Genomic DNA, 21,943 nt, shown 5'->3' on the forward strand with positions numbered 1-21,943 from the left:
TGACATTCTTCTGGAACCTTTCAAAATGACTGCTGTATACAATCTATAAAAACAGCTATACCCAGATGGCCCTGTAGCTGAAAACCTGCTGCTGTTCTAGTCAAAGCCAGCTCAGGAGACATGAAAGACAGAGACAGAGGGTTGGAAGGGCCCTGCAGCCAGGGCACCCGGACACGGCGAGGGGGCAAGGCTGGGTGTAGTGGACAAAGCAAAGACAAAGCCCAGGGTTTAGACACCGTCTCTGCCACTTGCCAGCTGGGTGACCTCAACTTAACTTCTCTGAGACTTAGTTTCCTCAGGAAAAAGAGGATGATGAGGATGATAGTACCTACTTCATAAGGGTTGCTATAAAGATTAAAGGGAGGTCACATGTGTAAGGCATTAGCACAGTGCCAGACACCACACAGTCAATGTTTTCTAATGAACAAGAGTAAACCAACAGGGACTTGAGATATTTGCACATCCATGTTCACAGCAGCATTATTTACAATAGCCAAAAAGTGGAAACAACCAGGTGTCCATTGACTGACGAATGGATGAACAAAATGTGGTCTATCCATACAGTGGAGTACTATTCGGCCATAAAAAAGGAATGAAGTACTGATAACATGCTAAAGCATGGATGAACCTCAAAACCATGATGCTCAGTGAAAGAAGCCAGCCACAGAAGACCACATATGGCATGATTCCAATTATATGAGGTCCCTAGAGTAGTCAGATTCATAGAGACAGAAAGTGGAATGGTGGTTACCACACGCTGGGAGCGGGGAACAGGGAGTTAGTGTTTAATGAATGCAGAGTTTCAGTTTGGGAGGATGAAACAGTTCTGGAGATGGATGGTGGTGATGGTTGCACAACAATATAAATGTACTTAATGCCACTGAACTGTACACTGAACAGAACTACACACTTAAAAATGGTTAAAATGGAAAATTTTGTGTTATGTATATTTTACCACAATTTAAAAAAAAAAGAGTAAGCCATCTCCTAGGGGTTTATTGTCCTACCAGAAGCATCGATCATGATTCGGAATAGGATGTCATGTCTGTGTTTATTTGTTTACAGTCAACGCCTCCGTCTCTGTTTTCTTCACTGCTGGATTCCCCAGTGCCCTTGAACAACACCTGGGACTCTGTAGACGCCAGCCAACCTTTTCTGAAGAAAGGGAGGGAGGAGGGAAGGAAGGAGCAGATGCTGGGAAAAGACAGCAGGCAGTTGGAACCCTCGTCATATATACACCTGGCAGAGCAGGTCGAGCCGCACAGGTCCCCCATCAGCGTGAGCGGGCTTCTGTCTACACTGCCGGCGCACTGCAGCAGGCACACGGCCCAGAGGGTGACTTGTGCCTGTGTATTACTCTTCATGCCCCACCCTGGACAGCTAAGTTCTGGACGGTGCTTATTACGCAGGTGAATAGATGCCTGAGTGGTCATGATGGCCGTGCTGCCGAGACTACTGGCCAATGACTCGGCCCTGAACAAGGAGCAGAGGAACAGCGTTGCCTGTTTTTCACCGTTCCCGGTCCTGAGGCTGCAGCACGGGGCACAGTTAGTGGGGTCTAGGTATTATTTTTTCCTGCTCCTGTCCGCTCCTCACATAATCAGGACCCTGTGTCCTCGTGAGGTCACACCTTCAGGACGCCTGGCCTCTCCGGCACTGGGGGAGCATGTGGCCCAGCCGCCCAGCCCGGCGACTGCACAAAACCCTGCAGTGGATTCTCACCCATGCGTAGGGGGCGGGGCGGGGGAGCCCTCCTCTGAACACCCTCCATGCCCACAGACTCCCTGGATCAGCTGGCGCCTCTGCTGGCTCAGGGAGGGGCAGGGAGGCAGCAAGGCCAGCCCCACAGCCTTGACATTTAGTGGGATGTCAGGATCCTGATGGGAGGGAAATGCTATTTCAGATTTTCCAAATGTCTCAGGAATGCAGCGGGCCTCCGTCTCCTCTGCTTTCCCCACACTTCCCAGGCCTCCGGGACGGAAACCTCCTTCCAATCCACTTAAACTGCAAATCTGATCATGTCACCCTCCTGCTTAAAACCTCCCAAAGCTCTCAAGGTCCTTGAAGAGATGAATTGACCCCACCAGTCACTTTCTAACTCGCACTGGGGCCCAGCCGAGTCACGTTCATTTCTTTAGAGACAAGTTCTGCCCCTGTGGGCCTTTGCACATGCTGTGCCCTCCTCCCCTCAGCAAAGCTCAGACTGGCTGGCTTAAAAGACCCTCGGCTGGTGACCGATGGGCCCTTCTCTGCGTTCCTACAACACCCTGTTCTTCCCCCATTACAAATCATTCTACATGACACTTGCCTGCCTTCTCTCTCTCTCTCTTTCTCTGTCTCTCACACACACACACACACACACACACACACACACACACACATACACACACACACACACATACACCCCCCCCCCACACACACACACACTGCCAGCTCTACGAGGGCAGGAAGGACCATGTCAGGAGAACCAGGTCAAGACATAACCGGAACAAGACAGACATGGTCCCCACCTACCTGTAGCTTACTTTTATGAAAAAGACTCCTATAAACAAGTAAACAAGCAAATTCCATATAAACAAGTAAGCAAGCAAATGAACAGAATAAAGATGCACTTCAAAAACCGTTAGGAATCAGGGGCCGGCCCAGTGGCGCAGCGGTTAAGTGCGCGTGCTCCGATTGGCGGCCCGGGGTTCGCAGGTTTGGATCCTGGGCGTGCACTGACACACTGCTTGTCAAGCCATGCTGTGGCGGCGTCCCATATAAAGTAGAGGAAGATGGACACGGATGTTAGCCCAGGGCCAGTCTTCCTCAACAAAAAAAGAGGAGGATTGGCATCAGATGTTAGCTCAGGGCTAATCTTCCTCACAAAAAAAAAAAAAAAAAAAAAAAAAAAAGCGCTAGGAATCAACCCGCACCTAGCCCGATGCCTGGCACCCAGTGGAAACTCAGTACGTGTTTACGAAATGCATACATGCATGCGTGCATGAATTAATGCATGCATAAACTAATGAACAAAGGCCTAAAGTTTATTTCAGGGCCCTCTGAGATCAGAAGATCACTTTGCTGGGCAATGGACTACCTCTGTTCTCCCAGCCCAAATCAGAGCGTCAGGGCCCTGTAAGCAATCCAGGGTGGAAAATGTTGCTTCCTTTAATCTGTTAGCAACGGGATCAGATGACAGGCTCCAGGGAACTAATTTAAACTCATTTAAATAAGGCCTTGCTGCTTGATGAAAACTACATCCATAACAACAATTCCAACCACATCTGCCCTTGGCCTGGGCTGCAAGGTGTACCTTCAGAGCCCACTCCTTATTAATAACCAATTTGCTAAATTACAAGCTGTTGATCAATACAAAAGGCCAGGTCTTTAAATATTTTAACACTTAATTGCTGGACAACGGCCCTCACCTCCACAACCCTTCCTCTGTATAAAAAGCCTACTGCTTAGGAAATTCTACTCCATGCCATCTTCCTTCGTCAGGTGAGCAGAATCTGAGATGACCTGAAGCCACAGGGCTTTTGAGCCCCACAGGGACTCCTGGGCAGTGGCAGGACAAGAGCTGGCCAGGTCATTCCTGAGGCTGCCAGGGCCACTGGTGCACAGATATCTACTAACCATCAAAGCCAGAACCCGATTGTCTGGCTGTGAGCTCAGGCTATGGGGTCAGATTCCTCTGCCATTTACTGATAATGCCATTTACTGAGCTCCGTGGCCTAAATTATGTTGCCCCCCCTTTGCCCCCCACAAAGGTATGCTGGAGTCCTAACTCCAGGTTCCTCAGAATGTGCCCTTATTTGGAAATAGGGTCTTTAAAGATGTAACCAAGTTAAGACGAGGTCGTTAGGGTGTCCTTATAAATCCAGTATGACTGGCGTTCTTATGAGAGAGGAAATTTGGACACAGAGGCACACACACAGGGAATAAGCCATGTGAAGGTTGGAGTTACGCTGTCACAAGCCAAGGAATCACCAGAAGCCAGGAGAGAAGCCGGGAACAGACCCCTCCCTAGAACCTTCAGAGGGAGCACAGCGCTGCCAACACCTTGATCTTGGACCTCTGGCCTCTAGAACTGAGGCAATAACTAACTTTCTGTTGTTCTAAGTCACCCAGCTGGGGTACTTTGTTACACAGCACTGGCAAACGAATACACTGACCAAGGGCCAGTCTCCTTCACCTCTCTAAGCCTCAGTTTCCCCTTCTGCTACAGCTAAGACTGCTATACTAGTACCTGCCTCTGAGCTGGCCGACAGGGCTGGGTGCCCAGTGCTCAGCATAGGCTCCCGGGCCCTGTTGGCATGTCTGTCCCCCAAGAGACCAGGGTCTGTGGGTTTTGCCTGTGTCCCCTTTGCAGGGTCCTGATGGGGTGCATGCGTTCTGGACGCAGTCTTGATAGTAGCTGCCCCAGTGGGACAACTAATCAGCCCAGACACCACACCCGTAACTTCAGATCCCCAGCTTTGAGAAGCAGCAAATCTCGTGGTTGGAAATGTAAATTCTGGAACCGAACTGCCTTGCAAAATATGCTTAACGTTCCAGTTAAGTCCCCACCTGCCGCATGTTTGCTTTGTGGCCTTGGGTAATCCCTTCATTCTTTCTGTGTCTCAGTCTCCTCGTCTGTAGAACAGAGCTACCCACAGAACCTATCTCATGGGCTGGTTATAAGGAGTCCGTGAGTTAATATTTGAGTGGGCTCAGAACAGTGCCTGGGACCTAGTATATTCTGTGTACTGTTTGTTAAAGAAAATTTAAAATAGAATCTGCTTAAACTCGTCCAATAACCATTACCATTTACAGCAGGAATTTCTTTGGAAGGAATATGTCCACACAAAAACTTGTGCATCAATGTTCATGGCAGTGTTATTCATAATAGCCCAAAACTGGAAACAATCAAATGTCCATCAACTGATGAATGGATGAGCAAATGTGGTCCATCCATACAGTGGAATATGATTCAGCCATAAAAAGGAATGAAGCACTGACACGTGCTGCAACCTGGATGAACCTTGAAAACATGATGCTGAGTGAGAAAAGCCAGACACAGAAGGCCACATATTGTATGATTCCATTTATATGGAATGTCCAAAATAGGCAAATCCATAGAGAGAGAAGTAGACTAGAGGTTGCCTAGGGTGGGGAGAGGCGGGGGAGATTAGGAGATGATGACTAAAGGGTGCAGGGTTTCTTTTTGGGGTGATGAAAATGTTCTAAAATTGATGGTGATGATGGTTACACACTCCATGAATATGCTAAAAACCATTGACTGCACCCTTTAAATGGGTGAATTGTATAGTATGTGAGCTATAGCTCAATAAAGCTGTTAAAACAATAAAGAATAATAATAAACCTGAATAATATTTCACGAGCATTACACAATGCACTAGGTCCGTCTGGCCACCCACATCCCTTCATTTAATCTCGCTTCAACTCTCTCAGGCCTTTATCATCTCCATTTTCCAGGTGAGAAACTGGAGCAGGGACCCCGTGGTGGGTCTGGCTCTGAACCCCCCTCATTCAGGAGGAGCCCAGATAAGCTAGAATCCATTCTCGACAGGCTGGAGGCTGAGTAGAGAGTGGCCGTCAGGGCTCAGGTGACCACAGCCCAGAGTCCAAGACACAGTCTTTGTCCACACACAGGACGTCCCTATCTTCTGAGACCCCACATTCAAAGAGACCAAGGACCCTCTCCCACCTTGGATACACAGCCGCTCCATTGTCTTAATTGTTTTCCTCTGTCTACCGAGATAATGCAAGCTCATTGTTTTGAACCACACCATACAGCATGCTCTCAAGAAAGAAGAAAGCACAGTTCACCTGGAATCCCTCCCTTCAGAAACAGAATTCATGTTGAGGGATTTGGCCCAAGGAGAGAGACCATTGGATTACAGTAGTTCAGTTTTTGAAATGAAAGAGAAAAATAATTTTAAAAGGTTTTTTTTAAGCTGGGTCTAGAAAGGTTGCCTCCGTGCTAGTTTCTAACCAATTCCACAGGCCCAATTCCAGTCATTTGTGTCGTCACTGGTGGACTTTTGAAGAAGCAAGGGACGCTTCGATTCCCAAGTCAGTTTTGTTAAACAGAAAAACCGAGAGGCCAGCTTGCCTGGTCACTCAGATGCAGTGAAAATAGCTGAACGCATCTGAGACTTCCCTGGCATCTGATCCAAACTGAGGACAAGTGTTTAGCTGAGAAACAAAGACGGACATTAAGTGCAGAAAACCCCTTTGTGCCCACACAGCGCGCAAGTTCTGTTGAGTTATGCAGCTATTTTGGGGACAATGATGTTTTGTAAACAGTTGGCAAAGTGGCTTTGTCAGCAATGTTGCTGTGGTTCGGGGGCCCTTTCACCAACAAGGATTGTATGGAAGATAAGACAACACGGTCTCGGCTGTCCCTTTGAAAAATACGAGTAACTTACATTAGTGTAGATACAGATAGTAAATATCGGAAAACCTCTGTTTCCTACTGTAGCCACAGCGTCTATACATCAACGCCCGGAGACTGTGAACCGCTCGGGGAGTAAACCGCGTCCTCTTGCCTTCATTTATGGAACTCGACGCTTATAAAATATGCTTAATATATTCCAATAAAGGCAATTTGAGTGCATTACTAGTCCTTTTAATACAGTCTTAAGCACTACATGAGCAGGCATGTTTTATTTTCAACTGCAATGGTTGTAAATATTTTTGAGACTCCTAAACATGGTAAATTAAATTTACATTTATTAAGCTCCCGCAATAATAAAAAGTTACTAGTTTTCCATTCTATACTTATTTGTCTCAGCTTCATACTCGAGAACCACGGGTCCCTGGATTGTCCCAGAAGGTTGGGGACAGTGTCTGTCTTCTATTGAGTGAATGAACGAATGAGTGAGTCCTAGGTCCTTAGAACACGTGAGCTACCTGAGCCTCAGACAGAGGGCGATTCTTTATACTTAGCTGCCATGGATTGTCCACTTAGCATGGACCAAGCCCTGTGCTGGGTACCTGCCCCTCCACACACACTATAATCACCTTTAATCCTCACAACAACCTTATTCGGTGCGTATAACCAACTCCATTTCACAAATGAAGAAACCAAGGTTCAGAGACATTCAGTGACTGTCCCAAGACACACAGCCGGAGCAGGCAGAGCACTGTCAGGGACCAACGCTCCTGACTGCAGGTTCCCAAGTCTCTTCCTTGTCTCCACATTGCAAATGAAAGAAAGTCACACAGCCACAGGCAACAACAACAGTAACAGTAACAATAACAGGAATGGCATTTGGTCTGTGCCCGCCTCTGCACCGCAAGCTTTACATGGTTGACTCGGTTAGTCCACAGCACAATGCCTGGCTTTGGAAACCATGTAATTCTCATTTTAGAGATGGGGAGTGGAGGCTCAGAGAGGTTAAGTAACTTGCCCAAGTTCACCCAGCTAGTCAACACGACTCCAGGTTTGCCCCTGCCTCTTTCCTGACCTGGAACCGTCTACACATAACAGCACAACATGTATGGATGAGTCCAGGGATGCTTTTAAATCCTTTATGTGACTGTAAACACATGTAGATCCGTAGAATAAGATCAGGCAGGACACACACGCACACACAGAGGCACCAACCGATACGGAAGTCCTTGGATCAAAGGTTGGAATTAAGCAGCCAAGGGTGGGGCATGGGGGTGGACTCTGGTGTTTCTCGCACTTTCAGTACAATCATTTATAACACCGCGTGGTGTAAGAACAGGGACAGGTGCATTTAGTGAGCGCCTACTGTGTGCCAGGCACTGAGCCAGGGGCCCCAGGTGTTACCTCATTCCCCCTCACCACGACTCCTGAGCATTGCCCCTGTTTTACTGGGAAGGGAAGCTCTGAGAGGCAGAGGGTTGGCACCAGGAAGGAAAGCCACGTCTGCCATCTCCAGCACCTGCCACGGTGCAAAGACCACAGATCCAGGAGCCCGAGGGCCTGGGAGCCAATTCTAGGCCCCTGGTCGACTGGCTGCCCGACTTGAGCATGAAAATGACTCCTCCCAGACCCTTCCTGCCCACTCCCCACCACACACACACACACACACACACACACACACACACACGTGAGCTCCTCCTGGTCTCAGCTTCCTTGAAGAGAAGGGGGGTGCCTACCGAAGGAGGCCCCTGGGGGTGTTATAGTTAATGCTTGGCTCTAGAGTACCCCGTGTGGATCTGAGCCCCACTCTACCTCCTCCCAGCCACAGAACTTAGGGCCCATCCCTTCACCCATCCAAACTTCAGTTTAGCGGAGGTGAAATGGGAATAATGCCAGCTGTTGGGAATTAAAGGAAACAAGGTATGTAAAGACTTAGTCCTGTAAACTCGCAGTGAATGGCTGCGTCATCATCATCATTATTATATTAACTATTATTATTATCATCACAAAATGACAGCAGTGGCTTGGCCCCTGATCAAGCGAGATGAGATGAGAGAACAGGTAAGCTTCAACAAGGAAAAAGAAAGAAAGACCTTGTGTTTTGGTCAGTGGGCAAGAATTCCAGAAGTTGGGTGACAGGTGGAATGGCCAGGCGGAGGGGGCACTGGTTAGAAGCTGGACTCCCCGGGTCAGTGGAGGAGCTCAAAACTTCCTTCTGATCCGGGGATCTGAGGGGCTCCCTCTCATACCCGTCATAGCTGACTCCCTATATCCCTTCAACCGTCACACAGGGGCCAGAGAATCAGGGTCACTCACCGCCATGACCAGCTCGAATGGGTACTTGTAGATGCGGATAGGAGACTGGTACTTCTGCACCATGTTCTCGAAGGAGCACCAATGGAAGCCAGGCAGGAGTAAGCACGGAGCCTGGGTGACAGGGGACTGGTGAGGGAGCAACTCCCTCCACGTGAGGCGAGAACCCTATCCAGTGCTCCCCTTTGCAAGGGGCAGGCCCAGCCCCCTCTGGCACCATCCACACATCTCCCCAGCCCTCAAAGCCAGGGGGCCAATACTATCCCCAAATTATTCCCGGCCAGGCCCCAAACACCTACCTTGTCCATTATCCACTGCCCCAGACCACACTCCCCCCTCCGAGAGCAATCAGTACCCCAAACTTTCCTCGGTCCCCACCCCTTCACATTGAGGACCCCAGAAGCACCCGTCACTGCCACTCACATGGAAACACACACATTCGCAGTTCTTACACTCCCACAATCCACCACCCACGCACCCCACAGCTCTCACAGATGTCCTGATCCTTTAAGTCCCCCCAAGTATCATTGCACCTGCCCTCCCATTTTCCCCCAAAACACCCTGACATACACACATGATGTTTACCAAATTTCACACCCACTGTCTCTGTCACACACACACGTGCATGACTCTCCTCCCACACAGGACCACCCTTGCACACTCACGCAACTTTGCACACACATTCAGCTCCCTGGAGCACGCACCTACTCAACTCCACACACACACACACAATTCCCCTGGTGCGCACAGACGTCCACACACATGCACACACACCGATGCACACATGCACACACAAAGGCACGCACACAGCATGCACGCACACGCCCCCGCAGCCCTGCTCACCCTCGCCCACGGAGTCTCCGGGGAAGCGGAGCTGAGCCCTTTGGGGCCCCCGCGGCCACCTGTCCCGGAGCGCAGTGCCTGGGGCGAGGTCCGACCGCGGCCGCCGAGCCGGGGACGTCTGGCCCTGCGCACCCTGGAGCCTGGCCAGCCAGGGAAAGGCATGCGGGGCTGGAGCGAGACCTGCCAGGAGGGAGCGCTCGGGGACCCAGGACAGCGGAGATAGCGGCCTGGCCCCGCCCCCGGCCTGGCCCCGCCCCAGCCTTAGCCCCTCCCTTATTTTACATATCCTTTGTTTGACCACGCCCCCAGCCCGACCCTTCCTTCAGATTGGCCACGCCTCGTGTAGGCCCCGCCCACATACTGGCCCCGCCCCTAAAGCACCGCGCTTCGGGAGTGGCTCAGCCCCGGGAAGACTCTGCCCCAAGGCTGCACCCCCAGTCTAGCCGGCCCCCCAAGCCTCGCCCCTCCCGGCACAGTTTACATTTGGCCCCTTCTCTAACTCGGATCAATTCGCTCCGCCTGGGCTCTGAGCCACGCCCCTCCCCCTGGCCACGCCCTAGAGCCCTCCTGGCCCTGCCTTAACCCCGCCCATGTATCATGCATTCACTCTACTACTAAGTGCCTACTAAATGTCAGGCCTTTTGAGGCGCTGGAGAGCCATCAGTGAACAAAACACAAAAATCCTTGCCCTCATGGAGTTTGCATTCCGCTGGGGGAGACACACATTAAATAAATAAGGCAAATACGTAGTACTATTGGAGATGGCGAAAAATGCCAAGGCGGAAGAACTAAGCAGGGAAGGGGTTCAAGAAGCGAGCAGAGGGAGGGTACAATTTCAAACAGGTGACTGGGGCCTCCCTGGGAGAGTGACATTTGCCCATCATCCTCATTTTAGCTCACATCCAAACCCTTCCAGCCCGCCCACGATCCCCGAGGACCCAGCCTCCCTTCCATAAGCCCTCTCTTCTCCCTCCCCAGCTGCTCTGCCTGGAAGAGCCAAGAAGCTGGCTCTGGACAGCGCTGTCATCAGAGTATTCATCCATTCGGCCCATGTGCCAGCACTGAGTGACTTCACCCATTCACAGGGGGGAATCAGACAGACGCATCTGCCCTCGGGTGGCCCCGAGCCCTGGGCAGGGAGACAGCCACGCTCCGTTTATCAAATATGTCATTGCACCCTGTGATAACCCGCTGGTTTCCTTTCTAGCGTGGATCACACTCTGTAATTATCTTATTTATTCACTCATTGTATTTATTTGTGGGTTACCGATTGTGTGTCCTGGGAGACTGTGAGCTCCGGGAGGGCAGGGACGGTGTGTGTCTCGCTCATCTGCCCCCGTATCCGCAGGATCTTACTGGGGACCTGGCACACAGTGGCTGCTCAGTGCATTTTCTTGATTAAGGTTATCTAGGATGAAAATGGAGCTCAAAGTTCCCATCCCTGCCACAAGGTGGCAGCAAACAACAGTCCGTTGCTCCTGGGTCTCGCCGGAAGGGGAGCTGTCCGGGAGACGCGGTCCGGGATGTTTCGCTCTACCCCGGGCTCATCCGGGAAAGCTCCATGCTCCTCCTGGGCGTCAGTGCGGGGCGCGCAGCGAGCATCAACGCTTAGCTGTTGTTACAGCACGAAAGGCGTTCAGCTGGCACAAGGTAACCAGGAGGGGGAGGTTTACACCTGGAAGGATGGGACGGAGCACCCTGTCCCAAACTTTCCAGCCCCTAAGACTTCCTGCGGTAGGGTGCATGTTGACACGCACATTCCTGGGCACCGCTCGGAGGAGCCTGGAAATCTGCTTGTTTAACAAGATCCCCAAGTGGTTCTCTTGAGTGGACAGGTCTGGCAGTGCTGGCTGCCAATCTTGGGAGTCCTTCCAAGGGCCTGGGGATCCCAGGATGCTCAGAGCCAATGCTGGCCCTGGGGAGGGAGGTGGTGCTCTCCTGAGTGAGGGAGGTCCGCTCATAAGAGCTCCTCCCAGAGGTGGGCGTGCTTCCACTCGCGTTCACTCTCTCCCACCCGGGGGGAATCTTCCTGGCCGGCCCACCCCCACACGGGTGTCCTTTGCCACAGAAGGTGGCAGCTTGAGGGGAGCAGGAGTGGGCATGGGTGAAGCAGGCAGCGGGGCCAAGAAGAGCCGAAAGGGGCAGAGGAGAGGCCCTGACGCTGCGGGGGAGGCTCCAGGTTTCCCGGCTACCGGCTACCGTCAGCGCCTCCCTGCCCCCCAACCAGTGAGGACAGGACTCTGGGGAGGGGGAGGTGCCACAGCGGGTAGGTACTGAGAGCTCAGTGTGGAAAATGGGGCCCAGAGGGGAGCCAGAACCTAACTCCTCCTCCTCCAGCCCAAGGGAAGCGAATTAATAATAGCACCGCCCGCCTCGTGGTACCTATTATGAGCGCTGTTCTGCTAATGACTGTTCCCACCACTTATTGAGCACTCGCTTGGCACTTGCCGTACCAGGCACTGTTCTAAGGCTTTACAAACATTCACACACTTGATCTCAAAAACAAACCCGATAGTGATGAGAACGTTTTGGAACTCCATACCACGGGTGGGTGCACAACATCGTGAATGCACTAAATGCCACCGAATCATGCACATTAAAATGATTAATTTTATGTTATATGACTATCAGCTCAATTAAAAAAAAATCTCTTCAGGTCAAAATTATTTTAATCCTCATTTTCAAGACAAGGAAACTAAGGCACAGAGAGGTTGAGTTACTTGCCCAAGGTCACACAGCTAGTAAGGCACTCAAACCCAGGCCTCTGGTTCTCCATTGCCTTCTTCCTCCAGGGCTGCGGCGGAAGTACCCGGAAGATGTGATTTCCCAGCCTGAGCTGCAAAGATATCCAGGCATCCTGACCCCGGACTGAGGAGGTACCAGAAGGATGGGTGGAATCGCTGGGAACTGGGAACGCTGGGGGGCGAAGGCAGTCCCAGGGGCAGGACCTCTGGCCTCTATCTGCTGCGCCTGCTTGCCCTGCGGGAGCCACCGAGCCAGGGCTGCCTTTTGACGAGGTGGGTTTTGAAGACTCCAGAACCCACCCACATCTCTGAATGGCTCCCCTGAAGAGGGGCTGCTGGCAGGGGAATTTCACCCATTAGTGATGCATTTATTTGAGTAAAACCCTGGGCCCAAACGCAGAAGCCCCCCGAAGGCGTCCTGTAGGGAAGGGTCCTCAGCTGGACAGCTCATTGTGACACCAGCAACAGCTGGGTGAGGAGGGGGTGAGTGAGAGGGTCCAAGGTCCAGACCCTTGTGGGACGCAAGTGGCCTCCACCAGGGCCCTAGAAGACAGACGGCCCGAGACGGTGCTGAAGCTGGAGAGATGGGCATTTTTTTATTGTGGTAAAATGCACAGAACATAAAAGTTACCATTTTAACCATTTTTAAGTGTGCAATTGAGTGGCTTTTAGTACATTCACAAGGCTGTGCCTCCATCACCACTATCTAGTTCCAGAACATTTCCATCACCCGAGAAGGAAACCGGTATTCATCAGGCAGTCACTTCTCCTTTCTCCCTTCCCTCAGCCCCTGCCAACCCCTAGTCTGCTTTCTGGACCACATCTCATTTGTCTGGGCCTGCCTCTAAGTCGTATTCCTTGTTCTCCCATCTCAGATTGGAGCTCAATGGCCTCCTGGATTTGGGAACCTCGGGAACATCTGGGTCATTGGCAGGGTGGCTGTGTACAGTTGTGCGGGTTGTAGCCTGCACAACTCTGTGCAGCAGTCCTGGTCATTGGGCGGCTTTGATTTAGCAGCAGCTGAGTCTGGGGGAGCCTGACCCAGAGGCTGCACAGCCAGGCCCTGCCCACCTCGATGCCTAGCCCGGCCCGCTAAGTCCAGTCACTTCCACACATGCTTTGGGCTTTGAGACTCCACCAAGCGCTGTATGTGGGGTCAGGGTCCAAAGGTGAAAGGTGAGTAAAAGGCTGTCTGAGCCCTAGGAGCCCTCAGTGAGGAGGGAAGGGAGTGGGAGCAAGGGCAGGGCTGCAGGGTGGGTGGGGGAGTCAGCATGGTGCTTGGGAGGGGGCTGGGTAGCAGAATGGTGAGCAGTGGGTGCTGGACTCCAGTCAGCCTGGTGTGAGTTCTGGCCCTGTTGCTTTCCAGTGTCCCTGCAGCATATGTGGTCACAGTGTCTCCTCCTTTAAAATGAGGGAAACATGGAAATTATTCAGCCTTAAGAAGGAAGGAAATTCTGACACATGCTACAACATGGATGAACCTTGAAGACGTTATGGTCAATGAAGGAAGCCAGACACAAAGACAAACATTGTATGATTCCACTTCTGTGAGGTCCCTGGAGTCGTCAAATTCATGGAGACAGAAGGAAGAGGGCGGTTGCCAGCGGGAGGGAGGGAGAATGGGGGGTTAATGTTTAATGGACATGGAGTTTCAGTTTTGCAAGAAGAGAAAGTTGTGGAGACGGATGGTGGGGATGGTTGCACAACAGTGTGAAAGCGCTTAATGCCACTGAACTATGCACTTAGTTAAAATGGTAAGTTTTATGTTATGTATATTTTACCACAATAATAAAAAAATCACATTGAAAAAGTCCAAAAAACTGAAAACAGGGGTAAAGCTATCACCAGCTTGGAGGGAGGGACCGACTCCCGTGGGACTTGGCAGAGGGGTGGCATCTGAGATGGTGGAGGGGCGAGAGTGATAACTCTGCTTTATGGAGACATGATTCGCACACCGTACAATCCACCCATTTACCGTGTGTGTCAGTGGTTTTTAGCATATTCCCAGAGTGGTGCCACCCTCACTCCCGTCAATTTCAGCACATTTTCATCACCCCAAAAGGAAGCTCCGCACCCATCAGCAGTCACTCCCCCCACCCCGCCCCCCGGTGCCTGGCAACCGCGCCTCTGCTTTCTGTCCGTCTCTATGGATTGACTTGTTCTGGACATTGCGTGTAATGGAGTCATCACTCTGTGGCCTTTTGTGACTGCTTCTTTCGCTGAGCATCATGCCTCCAAGGTTTGTTCCTGTCAGAGCAGGTTTAGAGCTTCATCCTTTTTATGGCTCAGCTGTTTTTACTCACAACACTCCTGACACCAAATGTGTGGGTTTTTTCCCACGCCAACAGCCAGTTCTCCAACTCTCCAGATGCCAACTGGGTGTCTCCAGTTCAACTCAGTCCTGACACTAACGACCTTGGGTCAGTGCAGACCCCGCGAATACAGAGTCACAGAGTCTCACGGAAGGATCTCCACTGGGGGTGGCGTCACCCCACTGGACTTTGGGGGACCACCAGCGTGCTGCCCCCCTGCTTTGGGTAGCTACAGTGGGAGGGTGTCTGGGGCAGACTCCAGGGGACTGGGAGAGGAGGAGGGTGGAAGGAGACACCGACTCCCAGCCCCTCTCCTCTCCCACCTTCACCCATGACCTTCCTCAGGCCCCAAGTCACCTTGATGGCAGCACAGACAAGTCCCCCTGTGAGGGGCAGGGAAGAAGGATCCCCCATGTGTTGGTTTCCTATGACTGCTGTAACATATTACCACCCACCTAATTTCTTTTTTTTTTAAACATTTTTTTTTATAATTTTATTTATTTATTGTTCCCCCAAAGCCCCAGTAGATAGTTGTATGTCATAGTTGCACATCCTTCTAGTTGCTGTATGTGGGACGCGGCCTCAGCATGGCCGGAGAAGCGGTGCGTCGGTGCGCGCCCGGGATCCAAACCCAGGCCGCCAGCATCGGAGCGCGAGCACTCAACTGCTAAGCCACGGGGCCGGCCCAACCCACCTAATTTCTTAAAAAAGAACACAAATTTATTCTCTTACAACTCTGGAGGTCAGAAATCTGAAATCAGTCTCGCTGGGCTGAAGTCAATGTATCAGCAAGGTTAGCTCTTTCTGGAATCTCTGAAGGAAGGATCTGTTTCCTGGCCTTTTCCAGCTTCTAGAGCCTGCCTACATTCCTTGGCTTGTGGCCCCTTCCTCCATCCTCAAATCCCATCACTGCCATCTCTGCCTCCGATGGTCGTTGCACGGCCTTCTCCTCCTCTCAGTATGTCTCTGTGTCTCAAGTCTCCCTCTGCCTTTCTCTTAGAAGGACACCTGTCATGGGATGTAGGGCCCAACCTAAATCCAGAAGGATCTCATCTCGAGATCCGTAACTTAATTACATCTGTAAACACACTTTTTCCAAATAGGGTCTCATTCCCAGGTTTCGGGCATTGGGATTTCAACCTGTCTTTTTTGGGGGGCCACCATCAGCCCACTGCAGGGCCCAGCCTGCAACTGTACCCTGGGTTTGTTTGTCTCCCCTAGGGCTCCCTCCTGGGCCCTGGGGTCACCTCCAAAAGCAATGTCCTTGTACCCCAGCTCTGCACTTGAGGGGACCCAGGCCAAGGTGGCTGGAAGGAGGACATGTCATCACTGCCTTTCAGCAGATTAGATGTGACATCACCCCCCATCCTCCAGAGTCAGGAACGGTGCGGGGGGAGTGGGGACAGGCAGAGGGAGACGCGGTGCTGTGATGCAGTCAGTCGGCGGTGGAGGAGGCTGGACCGAGAGCAGTGCTCCAACATTAAGAGCTCAGCTCAGGTTGTGATTCCGCCCACCAAGCTGGGGTCAGACCGGGGAGCTGGGCAGGTGGGGGGGCATGGGCACTGTGGGAGATCAAGATTTGGCCACCCTGAAATATATCTCTTTACCTTGATTGTTTTCTCTGAGGGACATTTGACCTCCCCCACTAACTGCCTAAAGAATTTGACATGGTGGCTCCTTCCTGGAACAGATCTTCTATCATGATGGCTGTAATGATAATGTAAAATAGATGTTACAATGGGAGGGGCACTAAGCCCCTTTTATCAAAAAACTCTCTCTCTCCCTGACCACATTATCTATAGATGACCCTGAAAAGAATTGCCCTCCTGCCCTCTGAAGTCCCAGGCCACTACCCACCCCCAACATGCTCCTCGCCTTTAGCTGCAATACTTAAGCAAGCAGCTTAGACAGAGGGACGAGTTGCTCATTTCTGAGTTTCTCCCATGTATTCATGTTATTAAACTTGGTATTATTTTCTCCTGCTAACCTGTCTTGTTAATTATTTGGCCAGCCATAAGAACCTTAAGGAAAAGGGCGGGGGGAGATTCTCCCTCTTCCCCTGACAGCACCAAAAGCTAAGCTCGGCCCCGTCAACAGAGCAGACCCCAAGGGACCCCCTAGCTCAGCCCCTGGGGCCCCAACTGCCCAACCAGACCCCCAAGCCGCCCCTGCCTGAGGGAGAGGCCAGGGTCCCAGGCCGTCTACTCCTCCTCCACGCCTGGGCCCAGGCTGACTCTCTGGAGCCACCCAATATGATAACCACCAACCACAGGCGGCTATTTAAATTAATTAAATGGATGTGAACATATCATATATTCATATAAACAATAATAAATATAATATAAACAATAAAATTAAAAATTCAGTGGCACTAGCCACATTTGAAGTGCTCAGTAGCCACATGTGGCTCGTGCCTCCCATATATCCAGAATTTCCATCCTTACAGGAAGTTCCATTGGACAGGGCAACTCCAGAGTCGCCCCCAGACCAGCAGAGGCTGGGCCCATGGGGGAACAGGATGGACTGGGCGCGGGGGGGGGGGTGGAGTGGGGACCCCAGGGCTGAGAGGAGGAGTGTCTGTCCAGAGCGGACCGGTGTTGACTCATCAGTCCTGGAGGCCGGGGCGGGTAAGGGATTAAGGATTAAGCCTGAGCCAGAGACAAGAGAATGGCTTGGGACGGCGGCCCGTGGGGCGTGGGCACCGCACCGGGTCTGGGGAGGAATGCTTGACCTCAGCAGAGAGAGTGGACAAAGGGCCTGGGCAGGAAAGACAAGGTACATACTCACGGGGGCAGCTCTATTTACATCACAAATGGCAAGAATACAACCCCTAGGGGTGGGCCACTTCTTTCTGTCACTCTCTACACCCTGGTGAGGCCTGCAGACCCCCACCCTGACCCCTGTCAGCCCTCCCAGACTGTGGTGGTTTCATCATCTATCAGCCGCTCCCCCACCGATGGGCACTTAGGTTAGTTCATTTCTTACAAATGTGGTTGTCTGCTTGCTTTTCTGTCCCTTTCCCTTCGCAGACTGGGACTGTGCGGGCTGTCTCTCGTTAGCTGCTCTATCCCCAAGGCTGGGCATGCAGTAGGTGCTCCATAAATGGATGAGGGAATGTGTGGGAGGCACTGTGGGGTCAAGAGGTCAAGATCTTCCCCTCAGGGCAGGGGAGGAGCTGATTCCCGTGGAAAAGTCAGCAATGTGCAGGATGGAGGATGGTGAGGGAACCGGGGGGCCCTGTGAGCAAGGGTCTCCTTCCCCCTCCTTGCCAGGGCTCCGACCACCCTCAGCCTGGGGTCTGGACGCTTTCCTCTCAGTGTCCCCGGGCCCCCACTCCGTGACTTTGTCTGTCTTGGGTGCTCCATCACTGGGGACACGGGACAGGTGCCACCATCCACCCACAGGTGGCCTCCAACTTACCCAGTCCCTCGTCCCCACCCCGTCCTCTGCACAGGGACCCTGTGTCTGCTGTACCTGCTCCTGTGTCCTGAGTGCCCAGAGCAGGCTTGTCACGGGGGAGGTGCTCAGGGAACACTGCACGAGTGAGCGAACGAGCCCCTTCCCTCCCACCTAGTCCCACCCAGGACCTCCTAGCCCTGGTTGGTCCTCCTCTGGGGAACGTCCCTGCGACCGTCTCTCATTCATTCACTCAACAGTGACATGGAGCGCCTGGTCTGTGCCGGGCACCCTGCTGAATGGCGGCAGAGGTGGGGGCGAGGACGCTGGCTCAGCACTAGACCTTTGAGTCCAGAGGCTCCCCCTGGCCGCCTTGAGCAGGCGCGTAGCATCTCGGAGCGTCAGTTTCCACATCTGAAAGGTGGGGAGGGGAGGTGGGCCAGCTCGTCACCTTCATTGCGGCGATGGTTTCACTGTGGGGTGCTTGTGTCAAAACCCACCAGGTGGTTCCCTTTAAATGCGAGCACTTTATTGTGTGCCCATCACCCCTCAGTACAGCTGGGAAACAGGTGCCAGCCCCCCAAGCCAAGCGCTTAGCACAGGGCGTGGCCCACAGTAAACGCTCAATAAAAGCAGTTATTGTTTGTCATTTTCCATGTCCCTTACGTCACTGAATCCTTTCAAGACCCTACAGAGCAGGGGCCAGAGTGTCCCTATTTGCAGGTGGAGAAACTGAGGTTCAGAGAAGTGCAGACATTTCCCCAGGGTCACACAGCTAGGAAATGGAGGAGCTGGGATTTGACATCTTAGCTCACTGGCTCTTCCCCATTTTACAGATGGAGAAACTAAGTTTCGGAGAGGTTAAGACACCTGCCTAAGGTCACACAGCTGGGTTCATGGCAGAGCCAGGATTCAAACCCAGGCTGGCTCCAAGCTAAAACCTGATTTGATTTTGTGTCCTGCCCCTTGTGGCCTGGCCTTTCCATCACTCAGGCCTCCAGGCTCAAGAGGAAATGGGGCCCTGACTTCCTGACCTGAGCCTCCCCAGGGAGTGTCACACCCCGGACACTGGCCCCAGAAATGCAGCCGGGCCGGTCTGGGCAGCGTGAGTTCTAGCAGGGCGCTGCGAGGCGGGGCGGGAGGAAGTAGGCTTGGGCGCAGAGGGCAGGACAGGAGTTTTGGGGTTGGGCTGGGCAGCCTGTCCAGCAGGGATCCCAGGCCTGGCAGAACCTGTCGGCCCCGCCCAGCTCCACCCTCTGCCCTGACAGCGTAACCTCCTCACTGGGCTGCCCTCACAGCCTGGCTTGAGAGGCCCAGGGCTGTCCAGAGATGTGGAGCACGTTGTTCTGGAAAGCGATCCAGGGTTCAGGACGAGGCCTGGATCTGTAAGAGGGCCTGATGGGGCAGTACTGCCGCATCAGAGTGGACGCCAGCTCGTGGCTGAAGCAGGGTCTGAGAGGCCCCTTCTGAGCTGAGGTTAACCCCTCAGTGGCTGGGTCCTGGGAGAAGGGCCAGGACGGCCAGGGGACCAGGGGCTCAGAGCAGGTCCGGAGCTGTTGCAATATTTTGACAACAGACACAGCCGTACAGGTACACACCTGCATCCAGAGAGGGCTGCAGGAGGCTCAGCCAGGCAGCGGCTCCCTGGGGGGCAGCAGGGTGGGGCTGCCCTGCAGGCAGCGGGATGGTGGCCAGGATGGGGCAGCCTGCCAGGGGCCCTGGCTGGGTGGGGGCCCAGGCACATTCCTGGGGGATGACTCAGGGCAGGCAGAGTGGGTGACTCACCTCGGACCCTCTTCTGTTCCTGCCGCCAGGGCCTTGCCTCCCCTCTGGCCCCAGGGGGGCTGTGGGAAGCTGGCCAGGCCCCCAGCCCAGGACCGCGTGTGAGTCAGCCCATCGGGGCTGGAGGGCCAGCATGATTTTCCATCCCTTGCATTGTTCTGCAAGAAAAGTAAATACATGTTACAAAACACGGGGTGAAGCTAGGCCAGCCCCCTCCTGTCCCCTTGGAGGGCAGGAAGGAGAAGAGCCTCCATGCCAGGGGCTCTGCACACATCCCAGCACACTGGCTCTTCTCTATTTTACAGATAGGGAAACTAAGGCTCAGAGAGGTTAAACCACCTGCCCAAGGTCACACAGCTGGATGTGTGGTAAAGCCAGGATTCAGACCCAGGCTGTCTTCAAGCTACAGCCTATGGGCTCTTCCCAGGTGGGGAGCGTGTGCTGCGTCTCTCTCTGTTCACAGCTGTGTTTCTCAGGGGGGCCCAGGAGCCACCTGCTTCAGCACCCCAGGGGGCACGTGTTTGTTAACATGCACATTCCTGGGCCTACCCAGACCCACCCAACCAGAATCTTTGAGGGGGCACCCTGGAATCTTCATTTTTAAATGCTTCCCAGGTGGGAGTGAGGCCACACAGTCGGAGGCGGGAGAATGGCTGTCCACAGGAGGGCAGGCTGGGTCCCCGCCCTGGGAGGAGAAGGGTCTGCGGGAAGGAACAGGCCGCTGTCCTGCACAGCCCTCTCTCCCGGGCTGGGGGAATGCTGCCCTTCTTGTTCCAAACTGGTTCACAGAAACACCCCAGCGAGCGAGCGTGCACCTCTGCAGCTCCTGGGGACAATGACAGCAAAAAAGGAGGGTGTGGGTGACCCTTTGGAAGGTGGTGGCCTCCTGGGAGCTGCAGCCTGGCCCTCCTGCAGAGAGGGGACATGGTTCAGGGGCTGCAGGTGGCCTGGTTGCCAGGGAACTGGATGGTGCCATCTCTGTGGGGTTAACTATCAGGCAAACCAGGAAAGCACCCCCCAGCCCCCACCCCAGTTGGCGGAGCGGATGAGTCACTTGGAACCAAACAAACCCCATCTGCCCAGAGGAGGAGGCATGGGGCCAAAACACAGCTCCCACCCCATCCGGCCTGCCCACAGACGAGTGTCGTGCACACGTGCGTCCCCACGTGCATGCACACACAGCCGCACCAGCCCGGGGCCCGGCTTTTAGAGAATGGAGGGGGGAGGGATGGTGGAGCACAGCTCAAATGCCCCCCTAAATCTGCTAATTCTCCCCAAAGCTCCTGGGCCAGGCCCAGCTGAGTCAGCGGGAACCTGGCCCGGTTGCCCCGTGCCTGGGAGGGTGGAGGCGGGTGGGAGTCCGGGAGCTCGGGCACCAAAGCAGGTCAACTGGGAACCGGTCCAGCCGGGCACGGACCTCTCGGGGCCTCAGGGCCCTTCCCTGGAAAATGAGATAAGAAAGCATCTTCCTCCAAGTGGTAAGGGTAGGGCTGTACCCAGTGAGGGTCCCGAGGAGAGTGAATCAGCCCAGGCGTTGGGCACGTGCCCTGTCTCCTGGCCCATAGTCAGCCATCGGTAAATAAGAGATGGCATTAATAGAACCGATGTTGTGGTTGTTACTCAGCAGCTGAGCTATGAGCCTAACTTGGAGGTCTCTGGTCCAGTTCCCTCCCCAAAACCGACTTTCACCTTCCCAGGAAGTGCAGGGAAAGGAGATTTGGAAGTTGGGAGAAGTCCAGAGTTTTAACACGGTGTGGAGTTCCTATAATTGCTTGTACCGAAGCCCCCCCAAGCACCTAGCCTTCAGCTACAGATGTAACCCCCCCTTTTGTTGAGCCCTCACTAACTGCCAGGGGGCGTGCTTAACACACGGGATCTCACCCTATGAGGGTGATGCTACAGTTGTGCTCATTTCACAGATGAGGAAAACCAAGGCTCAGAGAGGCAAAACGACTTGCCCACGTTCACGCAGCTGAAAGGGGCTGAGTGAGGACTCCAGCCCAGGTGTCTCCAGGCTGCGCCCCTCTCTCCACCGTTTGAGCCCTGGTAAGGCTCTTCTTCCCAGACTCATCCAAGTTGTAGCAGTTTTGCTCTTAGTTCTTATCTGCTCTTAGACTATCAGCAACCTGAGGGCAGAGCGGCTTCCTTCCTCAGCATGGGTTCTATTTTCC

At 53.3% G+C, this 21,943-nt stretch overlaps 1 protein-coding gene and 1 long non-coding RNA gene across 3 annotated transcripts in view; one reads left to right on the plus strand and one right to left on the minus strand.

Annotated features, from left to right (window-relative positions):
- SEC14L5 (SEC14 like lipid binding 5) overlaps positions 1 to 8,804 on the minus strand; it is a 38,758-nt gene extending 29,954 nt beyond the window's left edge. Inside the window, exon 1 of the mRNA XM_058570112.1 lies at positions 8,699 to 8,804. Within this exon, the coding sequence (XP_058426095.1) occupies positions 8,699 to 8,761 (63 nt within the window). The 5' untranslated portion in view covers positions 8,762 to 8,804. The remainder of the gene's footprint in view (positions 1 to 8,698) is intronic.
- Positions 8,805 to 11,064: 2,260 nt separating this feature from the next.
- On the plus strand, positions 11,065 to 15,041 carry LOC131422973 (uncharacterized). Of its 2 annotated transcripts, XR_009224164.1 has the most exons (4): positions 11,065 to 11,188; positions 12,331 to 12,414; positions 13,158 to 13,458; positions 13,649 to 15,041. It is a non-coding gene; the product is annotated as an uncharacterized LOC131422973 (long non-coding RNA). The 2 variants fall into 2 exon arrangements; XR_009224163.1 differs by having other exon boundaries at positions 12,331 to 13,458.
- The last annotated feature ends 6,902 nt before the right edge of the window (positions 15,042 to 21,943 follow it).

The sequence above is a fragment of the Diceros bicornis genome, chromosome 26 (assembly GCF_020826845.1).
Source record: "Diceros bicornis minor isolate mBicDic1 chromosome 26, mDicBic1.mat.cur, whole genome shotgun sequence".
In the NCBI taxonomy this organism is placed as follows: Eukaryota; Metazoa; Chordata; class Mammalia; order Perissodactyla; family Rhinocerotidae; genus Diceros; species Diceros bicornis.